The following is a 13,586-nucleotide window of genomic DNA, read 5'->3' as shown; positions in this document are numbered from 1 at the left end:
GCACATCAGTCATCTGGAAACATCTAAGGTAATATCTGACTTATATTATCACAATGAGCACTGAGCCACATATTGGTGGTCAAAAGGACAATTACGTTGAGATAGACTTATTGCAGAGAATTGAACATCTTCGTCAGTTGGATTTATGTTGAATGGAATATACTGAATACAAAACGCATGATGCAGAGACTGATATTGATCCCGATAGTAATTTCCTTTCTATTAATAATAATTGTAACTACTATACAAATGAAAAGTACAACAACAATTGCTTCATTGAGGATAAATTGACTATTGTTCATTTCAATAGCAGAAGTTTGTATACTAACTTTAATGCAATACGGGAATATCTTCAAAGTTTTGTGTTTCCTTTTAGTGTGATAGCGATTTCTGAAACTTGGTTCAATCAAGAGAAAGGAATTGATTTTGAAATGGATGATTACAATCTGCATTACGTGAATAGACAAAATAAAACGGGAGGTGGGGTCGCACTATATGTGCACAAAACTATAAAATATTCGCTTCTAACCAATATGTCATTTGTATGTGATAATCTAATGGAATGTATAACAATAGAAATCAATAATGGTAAGAAGAAAAAAAACAGCATTATAAGTTGCGTTTATAGATCACCTGGGTCAAGTATTGATACTTTTAATGAAGAAATGGAGAACATGTTTTCAAAAGTTAACAAGCCTTTATTTATTTGTGGAGACTTTAACATTGATCTCTTAAATCCAAATAAACATAAATTGACCGATGACTTCATTGAAAGAATGTACTCCATGTCTTTATTCCCATCAATAACTAAACCAAGTAGAATCACATCACATAGTGCAACCTTAATTGATAATATCTTTACTAACAACTTGACAAATAACATAATTAACGGGTTGTTTATTTGTGATATTACGGATCATTTACCTGTTTTTGTCATATATGACTGTAATGTTTCTAAAACAAAAGAAATCTGTAATGTAGGCTGCAAAAGACTATTAACTCAAGATGCAATCAATTCATTTAACGATGATCTGAGAGTACAAGACTGGAGTTCTGTTCATGGAGAGACTGACACAGACAAAGCTTATAATGTCTTTTTAGAAATATTCACATATTCATACGACAAGTATTGCCCTGTTTCAGTTTACAGTAAATGCAACAAATATTTCAATTGTCCTTGGATGACTAAAGGTTTACAAAATGCATGCAAAAAGAAAAATAATCTCTATAAAGTATTTATTAAACTGAAAACTAAAGAAGCAGAGAATAGATATAAGTTGTATAAGAATAAGTTAACGGATGTATTAAGAATAGCCAAGAAATGTTATTATAAGAAATTATTGATTGATAATAAAACTAGTATAAAAGGAACTTGGGAGGTATTAAATAGCATTATCAAAAAAGGCTTAAAAAAAACGACTTATCCTGAATATTTTGTTGATGCACATGGTGAACATCATACTAAGAACAGGGTAGTGAATAGCTTTAACGATTTTTTTGTAAACATCGGCCGGGACTTGGTATCAAGTATCCCAGATGAACAAATAGAGCACAATATTGATAAAATTGAGATAAATTCAAATACCATTTTTCTTTCGGCAGTTAGTGAGGAAGAAGTAATGGATATTGTTCAAAAGTCGAAAAATAACTACTCGATGGACTGTTATTCCGTCAATATGGCATTATTAAAAAAGTTATAAATAACATTAAAGCACCCTTAACGCACATTTGTAATCTGTCACTTCAAAATGGTTGTGTTCCCAAGAAGATGAAAATTGCCAAAGTTATTCCACTATTCAAAAATGGAAATAAACATAACTTTAACAATTATAGACCAATTTCATTGCTTCCTCAATTCTCAAAAATTCTAGAAAAGATATTTAATATTCGTTTAGAAAAATTTGTTGAAAAATATAATTTGATAAATGAAAGTCAATATGGATTTAGAAGCAAGAGATCTACATCTATGGCTATAATTGATGCCACAGAAGGATTATCAAATGCATTAGACAATAAAAAATTTACCATTGGAATTTTCATTGATTTGAAGAAAGCCTTCGACACAATTAATCATGCAATATTATTCAAGAAATTGGAAAGGTATGGGATACGAGGGGTAGCGGGCAATTGGATAAAAAGCTTTTTAAGTGATAGAATGCAATATGTGCAAATGGGGGAGTCCTCTTCTGATTGTCGTTTAATTTCTTGTGGTGTCCCTCAAGGGTCCGTATTGGGCCCCAAACTATTCAATTTGTACATCAATGATATATTTAATGTTTCTAAATTACTCAAGTTAGTTTTGTTTGCAGATGATACCAACATTTTCTATTGTGATGACAATTATGATAAAGTTATTAATGTTGTAAATACGGAATTAAGGAATATTAAAGAATGGATGGACAGTAATAAATTGTCTTTGAACTTAGATAAAACTAAAGCCATTTTATTTGGTAATCATAAGGAAAAAATGGATAAGATGATTGAGATAGACGGGTTACAAATTGAATATGTCTCTGAAATAAAATTTTTAGGAGTTATAATAGACAGCAAACTAACTTGGAAAACTCACATCAGGCACATAAAAACCAAAGTCTCCAAAAGCCTTGCGATAATAAATAAAGCCAAACAGGTACTTGATGAGAATGCACTACGTATCTTGTATTGTTCCTTAATTTTACCGTACTTAACTTACTGTGTTGAAGTATGGGGAAATAACTATAACAACTTAATACAATCACTATTTATTCTACAAAAAAGGGCGATACGCATTATAAACATGGCTGATTATCTTGATCATACAAATCCACTCTTTCTTAAATCTAAATTATTAAAAATACAGGACCTAGTTAAAGTTAATATAGCAAAATTTTTATTTAAAGTATTTCACAACCTTTTACCTTCTAACATACAAAAGTTATTTACACATAGTGAGAAGTCGTATAGTTCGAGGAGTTATGGGAACTTTGTAATACCTGTGGTCAGAACAACTAGGTTATAAAAAAGTTATAAATAACATTAAAGCACCCTTAACGCACATTTGTAATCTGTCACTTCAAAATGGTTGTGTTCCCAAGAAGATGAAAATTGCCAAAGTTATTCCACTATTCAAAAATGGAAATAAACATAACTTTAACAATTATAGACATGGCTGATTATCTTGATCATACAAATCCACTCTTTCTTAAATCTAAATTATTAAAAATACAGGACCTAGTTAAAGTTAATATAGCAAAATTTTTATTTAAAGTATTTCACAACCTTTTACCTTCTAACATACAAAAGTTATTTACACATAGTGAGAAGTCGTATAGTTCGAGGAGTTATGGGAACTTTGTAATACCTGTGGTCAGAACAACCACAGGTATTACAAAGTTTTTGTGTGTCTGTATGTGGAGTTAAACTTTGGAATAGTTTGGGGCTGGAACTGAAACAAAGCAAAAATATTCATCAATTTAAAGTACATTATAAACAGAAGGTTTTATCGCAATATATGTCGGAAATGGTTTAATTTTGTGAGTTGTATTCATTGTATTTTGTTAATATTACCCTGTAGGTATTCTGATTACCATTGTTGGTATTTTCCTAGATGTATCCATGTGTTTATACTCTGTTTTATTTTACCTCGTAGGTAATTGATTACCATTGTTGGTATTATTATAATTGTTACCTGAGTTCATGATCATGGTGCGTATTTAGGATATGTTTTGTTTTGTTTTGGTATTGTTTTGCCTTTGATGAGGGAGAAAAGGTTTCCCTTCCTTCCCTTCTCATGTTTTCATTTATGTACTTATATTCAGAATTGCTATCGAGTATTACGATATTGTGTAAGGAAGTAATTATTATTGTTTTGTTTTTCCTGTTTTTGGTAACCGGGGTGGGTTCAAATAAGTTTGACTTCTATCCACTCCGTTTCGAGCAATAGATTTAGGTTTGGTTAAAGTCGATGTAAATATTATGAATTTAAAGGCTTGTACAGATTAACCAAAATGCTGCGCATTGCCTTGTCATGTGTAACTGTATATTGCTCGAAATAAACAAATAAATAAAAAAATAAAAAAAAAAATATATGCACAATATAGAATTTGAATCAGCCTCGTCAAAGATGGCAGTGTCAGAGCCGATACCGATCCTGAGTATCTAATCGGCGCACTTCTTTTCAACAGTCAAATTGAAATTGAAATTGAAATTGCTTGAAACTCAACAGATACATCAAATTTATTAGCCAGTAGACATTTGCAAAGTTTCAGAAACAGGCATGGTGCAAGGACTAAATAGCGCCACCTTTTGACAAAAGTGGGGTTGTTAGTTTTATCTACAGTTACAAAAATCGGTATATACATTGTACTCCTCAAGCCGGACAACTTTCTAATACATAGTCATTAGCTCGGACCAAGAGGAAGTCAGATATTTTGGTTTGAATATGGTGAGCCTGTCTCTGAGCCTACGTCCCTGTATGGCAAGCCCTTTTAACATTTAAAAGCTAAGTTTGCCTGTCCGGAATTAACATTGTAGATATCAACAACGTCTTTCTGTCTATTCGCAATTACATTTTGGATAGTTTGTATTATCATTTAAGATATCTGTAACATAATTGTGACTAGTCGAAATGACAGAGTATGGCAAGCCGTTTTAACATTTAATCATAAAAGGGCCAAAGCCTTCGGCACCGCCACCCGGGTGCCTTTAGGTAACTAAAGGAACCGGGGTTGCGGTGCCACCGGCTTGGGCCCGCCATCGCTGCTCGCAGCTATATTTTGTACTTGTTTTCAAAAATGACTTTCTATATTGAGGAGATCTGGGATGCATTCTTCTTTATAATATATTATTATTACATTTCTCCATTTGACAAGCAGTATCAAAAGAAAAAAAGTTATTGTATCATACGTAACTAACATACCAGTGCATTGCAGTATGCCTGTCCATTCAGTCTGGGCATTACAGGTGATGTGTACAGGCTGCTCTGGGTTAAACCCAGGATCACACTTATATTGTATTCTTGAATTGATGTTGTATTTTGATCTCTGTTTTCCAACAATCTTTGCATTTGCGATGTCTGGTGCTGCACACGTTTTTACTGTGAAAAAAAAAATAAAAAATTATAAGATAAAAAATTCCATCATACTAATTTAACTTCATACTATATGGAAAAACTGTAAGATTTATTGTCAGAACGTACCAACACACAGGGGTTTTGGTGTCCATCCGTCTCGTGTGCATGTGGCCTCTGCTGCCATTTGATCATAACCAGACATGCAAGCGTAATCATGTTTTGCTCCAAATTTCATATCTCCACTGAAGTAATAGCGTGGGCTAGACACATGCTGGTCATATGGAACTTCACATCTAATATCTGAAACAATATTCACATTATATTTCGTAGCATGCAGTAAATTCAGATCCTAATCCAGAAGTGTTTCTCTATAATCTTACCCTGACAAGCTGGCTTATAATCCCACTTCCCATCATCTTGACATTTAAATGATTTGGTGATTTCTTTTGTAAAAAAAATCCAGTATTTTTCAGCACAGGTAATCTCCACTCTTTCTCCAGCTCTGAAAACAGTTTTACCCTCTGGTGTGATGTTTTTAACTCCAAATGTGGTTGGCTTAAGCTCACAAGTTACCTCTGTACAAGACATAATTATGTGGAAATAAGGGGTAAAAATAGATCACATATGTGAAACTGGATTTGCATGCTTTGTGTTTTGCAGGAAACAAATGATTCTGAGAAATAAAAAAATAAAAATCCTAAAATGGAATAAATAAATAAAAATATATAGCTTCCCATTAATAGAGTTATAGGCACAATAGGGACATTTTCTCTTTTGAGAACATTTAGATATATTTGTTAAACTATTATCTGAAAATTAAACAAGTAGCAAGTAGTTTTTCGTAAGTAGTAAGTGGTTATTTGCTGACTTTGTAGTTACCAAATAATAATGCTATGCGTCACACACTTTGCATGCAAATGCTGTTATTTCATGATTTTCCCCAATAAAATATAAAATCATAGCAAAACATTTCAACTGTCAATGAACAATTTCAATGAAATTTCATTCCTTTCAAATACAACATAGAAATCAACATCAGTTGGACCCTTTCTACAGCATGTCAGGAATACAAGTAAATAATCTCATTCCATTTTCTCAAGTTTTACAAATTGGTGCACAGACTGCATTCATCAAGTTAATCCTTTTATTGTTTAAAAAATTAAACTAAAATCAGACAAACATTTTATTTAATCTATGGGAAAAACTAATTTTTCGATAATTAAAACAAAAATGTGTTCAAAATAAACCTAATTTAATTGAGTGATATGTTCATTTATGCTTAATTTGCAATTTTAAATGGGTTAGTCTATTTTTAGAATGTTACATTGTATATTTTTCAAGTTACGCTACCAGGTTTTTCGCACAATGAAAGACATATGGATAGACTATTATAAGGATTAGGATTTTGTATTATTTCCCATATGATTAGTTTATTATGTAACAATAATGGTGCATTACCATCACATTCTGGCTTCAGAGTCCAGCCAAATTTAGAGCATCTGGGAATTCCCTCTCTTATCTTGAACCCTTTAGAACATCCATATTTTAATATGGCATCTTTCTGGTATTCTTTCATTTTCTCTTCTACATAACCATTTAGTATAACAGGTGCTTTGCATGTTATCTCTGTGTGAAAAGCAAAGGAAAGAGGAATAAAAAAATTGGTGCATTGAATAAAGCATAGAAATTTTTGATCAGTGGACGATTAAACAATCAATTAAACAACGGAATGAACCTTTGCACGTTGGAACAGTGTCACTCCATTCGCCCGTCTCTTTGCAGTGAATTTCACTACTTCCATCTATCTTTTTGTCAGAAGATACACACTCAAAGTGAATAACATCACCATAACTTCCCATGTCTGTGTTGCCCGATGCAGTCACACCTCCATCTGTGTGAATGGCTGGACATTTCACAGCTAGGTAATAAACAAATAAATAAAGAAACTAATCATTGAAATTATAATTCTGTTGAATAATGTAGCGGGTCAGTATATGATGGAGAAAAATCAAGAGACAAAAAAGGAAAATAGTGACTTTCAAGAAAGCGTACCCTCACAGACAGGGAGAGTATTATCCCATCCTTTAGCTCTGCAGGTACGCTGATTGATTCTGCTTGTCATTTCAAACCTGTGAACACAATGTTTTTTACAAGTACAAAAAGTGTGAAAGGGGTAGAATACATTTCATACGTATATTAGAATAAATAGCATAAAACACAATTACCCTTTCTTGCAAGTATAGAACACTGTTGCTCCAAAAACAAACTCCGACCCCTCTTTAAGTTTAAAATCACCATTTGCTGTGTCCCCTGGATGACTACATTTTTTCTCTGCAGAAATCAACCAAGTTTTACTCAGCATGCATAATGACATTGATTTAATATCCAATAAAATTGTGTGGTCATCATATTGTCCATTTTCTCACTTGCACATGGTCGCTCTACGACTGTCTTCCATTTTCCTTGTTCACACTTTAATTTATACATGCCAGTATAACCTGTCATGCAGTTCACTTTCACTGTTTCACTATCATTGTATGAAGCTTTCAAAACTGGTTCTTTGTTTTCAAATGTAATGTCCTTTTGACGACATTCTGGGAAGCACAAACAAATTACACAAAGACATAACTGTCATGTACATTAAATGCTGAAGTTCACAAACACATAGTCGACACACTCTCTAAAGCTGCAGTTTGGGAAGTGTATATAATATGACATTTATATTTAAGTCAATAAAAAAAGACATTTAATTAAATAACAACAACAAAAAAATCACTTGCCTTGACATTGGGCACAATTCAAGGAAAACAAGATGAAGCCGAAGACGTTGAGAACTCTCATTTTGGGCTCAATTCACAAGTCACTTTTTTGGTGTGTCTCTGATACTCTTGCCTGCTAAGGGATCAACAAGCTAAAAAGTTTTTTTTTTCTTATACCAGGCCACTCTGTGAACAAGCAATATTTCCTGTAAAAAAAAAAAAGAAAAAAAAAATTCTTATCTGATGCAGAAATGTGTTTTTGTCATTTAGACACACCGAGAAAAGTTACCTTAGACTTAGAGAAGTCAAACTTATTGAGTCATATTCATGCAACATATAAACAGGAAGCAGAGAGCAGGTTACAAAATAATTGCCATGTTCACCTCTAAACTCTGTTAATCCTATTGTAGGGAACCTGGCCCTGGGTATTCCTATTAGCAGGTACCAGGAATATATATATATATATCGGTCAAGTGGGCCGCACGTGGAAAATACACGGTCAAGCCAGCCGCACCCGGTATCACGACAAGACATGAAATAATCACGTTGGTCCACTTTGGAAAACGTGTAGATGTCACGGTTTAACAAAACCATAAATAGGGCTATACTGCCCTCTTGTGTCAAATTATATTTTTATATTTATTTTTCCAACAAATAAAACCAAACCTATAATAAAAACCCATTCAATAAACCCTTGAACTTAACAGACTCAGTGGTTCAGTTGATAAAGCGTTGGGCTTCAATCAAGAAAACCTGAGTTCAAATCCCATTCTTGCTTACATTAAATTGTTGTGATTTTATCAAACAAAGTGGCCAAAACAACATTTCTCCAGCCGACAAGACGTGAAATAATCACTTGGTTCACTTTGGAAAATGTGTAGATGTCACGGTTTCACTCCCTCAAACGTGAAATTTGCACTTAAACTGAAACTTAAACTTATACCATATTGGTTTTCATCAAACCGAGAAAAATGGGATTTTGTTTTATTGACGATCACTGAAAAATGGTCTATTGTTAAAAATGTAAAAAACATTTATTATTTTCAAGGTGAAAAGGATTCATTTGCCTCGATCTACGCCGAAACAAAACGTCTAAATGTCACGTTTTTAATGAAGCAGCCTAAATGGTCCACTTTGGAAAACGTGTAGATGTCACGGTTTAACCCCCTCAAACGTGAAACTTACACGTTTGCGTTGACACGCTCCAGTGGAGAGATACCCGTGTTGACCTATTCTACACGCAATCGCCTCTGCCATAACAACCTATTGGTTTTCATTAAACCGAGAAAAATTGAATTTTGTTTTATGTAGCCTACGATCACTGAGAAATGTTCTATTATTTAAAATGCAAAAAACATTTATTATTTTCAAGGCGAAAAGGATTCATTTGCCTTGATCCGCGCCGAAGAAAACGTCTAAATGTCACGTTTTTAATGAAGCAGCCTAATGAGTAATGTCTATTTTTCCGCAGAGGCGGACAGAGTACACAGCTTTATTACTTGAGTAAAAGTACAGATACCCCTTGCTAAATTTGACTCAAGTACAAGTAAAAGTACTACAGTCAGATGTCTACTTGAGTAAAAGTACTGAAGTACTTGTTTTTAAAAGTACTAGAGTATCAAGAGTACAAAAGTACATTTTCTAAATATTGCATTACAACTGCCACAGTGCTTACATTTATGGACAGAAACGTCCTACATGGAGTTATGAAAAATGTTAAAGTCAATACCTTGGAGAATGTAAAAGGAATTGAAAGTAAAATCAAGTCGTATTCATCTTTTTACCATGTTGCTTTATTTAACATTTAAGAAAATTTCAGAAAATTCAGAAAATTTAAATAGTCTGGCGAGGTGGGGCCACGGGCTGGCACATTCCCGGGATGGACCTGCTGCATCTTCATCCATTGGTTTCGTCCGTCCATGGTTTGGTCTCTTATACAAATCTGACCATGGAGTTGACTTTGCCGGAAAGCTGAAGGTGATTGCTGATAGGTTGTCCCAATCAGTGGATCCTGCACAATCCAATCACGTTTGAGAGGGAAACAACAATTTGAGGGTTTCCGAGATTTTTCTTATTTCCATTTTTTTTTTTTTTTTAGAAGTAGTTACTTTTTACTCATGGTTATGGATAGAAATGTATTGGAGTAAAGAGTACAATATTTCACTCTCAAATATACTTGAGTAAAGTCATGAGTACTCCCCAAAAATGATACTCGAGTAAAGTACAGATCCTTCAAAATTGTAATTAAGTACTGTACTCATAACCTGCTTTCTGGAATACCCCTCCGGTATCACGACAAGACGTGAACGTTGGTCCACTTTTGAAAACGTGTAGATGTCACGGTTTAAACCCCCTCAAACGTGAAACTTACACTTAAACTGAAACTTACCATCACGACCTATTGGTTTTCATTAAAGAGAAAAATGGAATTTTGTTTTATTGACGATCACTGAGAAATGGTATATTATTTAAAATGCAAAAAACATTTATTATTTTCAAGGTGAAAAGGATTCATTTGCCTCGATCCACGACGAAAAAAACGTCTAAATGTCACATTTTTAATGAAGCAGCCTAAATAGTCCACTTTGGAAAATGTGTAGATGTCACGGTTTAACCCCCTCAAACGTGAAACTTACACGTTTGCGTTAACACGCTCCAGTGGAGAGCAGTGGCGTATCTAGGACATTTTTTGGGGGGTGGCCAAGATGGGACACAAAGCTAGAGTGGGGTGGCCATGGCATAGCGAAGTTAAATGCGATACGCAGCCGACCATGGATCAAATCCCGGTCCTTTGCTGCATGTCACATCCTCTCTCTCTCCCATGATTTCCTTTCTCATAACTGTCAAATAAAAGTGTCTATCCTGTTAAAAACAGTCCTAACCACCAATCACAGACAGTCCTCAAGTATCTCTGGTTATTTTAACATGTCTATTTTTAATCATTAATTATGGTCAGGATAGGGTAAATATTTTCTAAGAGCTATTTTCTTGTAGTGGATTTAAGTCCTTGTCACCTCACAAGTTAGATTAGATTAGCAAAATTAAACTGCTCTTAACTCATCCTATACAATAACATGTATCAGTCGTCAGCTCATCATCTGTGTCACCTGTATTGTTACCTGAGTTTGCTTTACTAATTGAGGCACCATCTTGTGGTTACATGAAAACACAGAAATCCAACAGGACAAACCAACATGCTTAAAGATAGGACCTTATTCAAAAGTGTATCTGTAAAAGCAAAAGAAAAAACTAAGTTTGTGAGGAAAAAAACAAAATATTTGTTGTTCTTTACATGTTTAGTTTATGTTATTATTTAGCTTAGATATAATTTGTTAGAGATACTGGAATTTGAATTTCTTAGTTTGTTCTTTGAGTGTTTTTATTTAACCACAAGAGGGGACTTAAATAAGTAAAGCAAACACAGGTAACACAGAGAGTGGCCTGATGACTGAATAATTTCATTAGGATGCCTTGTGATGTATGAAAATGTGCAAAAAGTGTTTTTCAACCCAGACAGTATTCATGTCCAAGGCCTTGATGAAAGTATAAATTGAAACGTTGGCTTTGATTCAGCATACATTAATACGTTTTTAAAATCAAAAAGTTAAGACTCAAAATTATAAATAGTTAAGGTGCTTCTTCATAATTTAACTTATGACATTTGTGCCATTTTAATGCAATTTACTCTGCCTATTTAAACTTCTAAAAATATATGTGGACTGTGAAGATGAGCTAATTGACACAAACAAAAAGTCCTTTTTAAACTCCCCTTAAACCACAGAGCAAATAAATAAGTCACAGCTTGTTTTTTTGTGTTTTAACTTAAATCTACTGTCACACTATATTTAACACTGGTTGGCGAAAAATATAACATTAGCTATAATTGAACACACACATCTGCAAAAACCACCATCTGTCTTCCAGAAAATAGCGTTTTATATTTCATGGCGATGTATGAGTGGAAATAAGGTGTGGCCCCTTTAAGAGCTGCACGCGTCCTCTTTACCGTCTGCACTCTCTCAGGATGCTAATCTAGCTAGTACAGTGTAGTTCGACTTTTTCAGTTTTCCTACACATTCACAGGGAACTACAATATAACTAAACATTAAATTACCATACCTCTCAATCTACAGATTCCCGCGTTTTTATCGTTGTATTTGTTGCTGTTGCAAGACTGTCCACCTGTTTCACGGAGCAGCAGCCAGCGCGCGCATCTCATTAGTAACCTGACCTGCATGGCCAAACGTCTGCTGAGCAGAAATCAGCTCTCAGAGCCTCAGTATGACTATTACTGTGTTATTAAAAAAGGTAAAACTGGACCTAAATCGGTTGATCAGCTGTCACCATTGATTGACAGCATTTCTCTTGTTTCTTGTGTTGACAAACTTGACCAACTACCTATCAGATCTGGGGTGGCCACAGGGGTGGCCAATGAGCTTTCAGGGGTGGCCCTGACCCCCTAGAATCACCAGTGCCTCTATCAGAATCCAGAGTTTTGAGAAGATTGTGGATACTTAATTTTTCGCCCCCCCCCCCCAAAAAAAAAAAAACGTAAGGGGTAACACTGTCGTTTTTTTTTTCTGGTCAAAATTTTGAATTTCGATATCTCAGCTCTGGAAGGGTCTAGAGCCTCCATTGTTGCACTCAGGTCTAAGTCTCATGGCCCTCTAACAGAATCCAGAGTTTTGAGAAGATTGGGGATACTTAATTTTTCGCCCAAAAAAAAAAACGTAAGGGGTAACACTGTCGTTTTTTTTTCGGGTCGAACTTTTGATTTTCGATATCTCAGCTCTGGAAGGGTCTAGAGCCTCCATTGTTGCACTCAGGTCTAAGTCTCATGGCCCTCTAACAGAATCCAGAGTTTTGAGAAGATTGGGGATACTTAATTTTTCGCCCAAAAAAAACGTAAGGGGTAACACTGTCGTTTTTTTTTCGGGTCGAAATTTTGAATTTCGATATCTCAGCTCTGGAAGGGTCTAGAGCCTCCATTGTTGCACTCAGGTCTAAGTCTCATGGCCCTCTATCAGAATCCAGAGTTTTGAGAAGATTGGGGATACTTAATTTTTCGCCCCCCAAAAAAAACGTAAGGGGTAACACTGTCGTTTTTTTTTCTGGTCGAAATTTTGATATTTTCGATATCTCAGCTCTGGAAGGGTCTAGAGCCTCCATTTTTGCACTCAGGTTTAAGTCTCATGGCCCTCTATCAGAATCCAGAGTTTTGAGAAGATTGGGGATACTTAATTTTTCGCCCAAAAAAAAAACGTAAGGGGTAACACTGTCGTTTTTTTTTCGGGTCGAACTTTTGATTTTCGATATCTCAGCTCTGGAAGGGTCTAGAGCCTCCATTGTTGCACTCAGGTCTAAGTCTCATGGCCCTCTAACAGAATCCAGAGTTTTGAGAAGATTGGGGATACTTAATTTTTCGCCCAAAAAAAACGTAAGGGGTAACACTGTCGGTTTTTTTTCGGGTCGAAATTTTGATTTTCGATATCTCAGCTCTGGAAGGGTCTAGAGCCTCCATTGTTGCACTCAGGTCTATGTCTCATGGCCCTCTATCAGAATCCAGAGTTTTGAGAAGATTGGGGATGCTTAATTTTTCACCCCCCCAAAAAAAATGTAAGGGGTAACACTGTCGTTTTTTTTCTGGTCGAAATTTTGAATTTAGATATCTCAGCTCTGAAAGGGTCTAGAGCCTCCATTGTTGCACTCAGGTCTAAGTCTCATGGCCCTCTATCAGAATCCAGAGTTTTGAGAAGATTGGGGATACTTAATTTTTC

At 34.8% G+C, this 13,586-nt stretch overlaps 1 protein-coding gene across 1 annotated transcript in view; it reads right to left on the bottom strand.

Annotated features, from left to right (window-relative positions):
* Positions 1 to 8,015, bottom strand: part of LOC120492966 (complement factor H) — a 39,698-nt gene extending 31,683 nt beyond the window's left edge. Inside the window, exons 1-9 of the mRNA XM_039691312.2 lie at positions 7,831 to 8,015; positions 7,477 to 7,644; positions 7,276 to 7,381; positions 7,103 to 7,179; positions 6,786 to 6,968; positions 6,509 to 6,676; positions 5,431 to 5,625; positions 5,177 to 5,350; positions 4,898 to 5,074 (exon numbers count right to left, since the gene is read on the bottom strand). Of these exons, the coding sequence (XP_039547246.2) occupies positions 4,898 to 5,074; positions 5,177 to 5,350; positions 5,431 to 5,625; positions 6,509 to 6,676; positions 6,786 to 6,968; positions 7,103 to 7,179; positions 7,276 to 7,381; positions 7,477 to 7,644; positions 7,831 to 7,891 (1,309 nt within the window). The 5' untranslated portion in view covers positions 7,892 to 8,015. The remainder of the gene's footprint in view (positions 1 to 4,897; positions 5,075 to 5,176; positions 5,351 to 5,430; positions 5,626 to 6,508; positions 6,677 to 6,785; positions 6,969 to 7,102; positions 7,180 to 7,275; positions 7,382 to 7,476; positions 7,645 to 7,830) is intronic.
* Between the last annotated feature and the right edge of the window lie 5,571 nt (positions 8,016 to 13,586).

This window comes from Pimephales promelas, chromosome 17 (assembly GCF_988280905.1).
Source record: "Pimephales promelas chromosome 17, fPimPro1.hap1.1, whole genome shotgun sequence".
Taxonomy (NCBI): domain Eukaryota; kingdom Metazoa; phylum Chordata; class Actinopteri; order Cypriniformes; family Leuciscidae; genus Pimephales; species Pimephales promelas.
The sequence above is the reverse complement of the archived record's forward strand: the minus strand, read 5'-3'. Positions and strand labels throughout refer to the sequence as shown.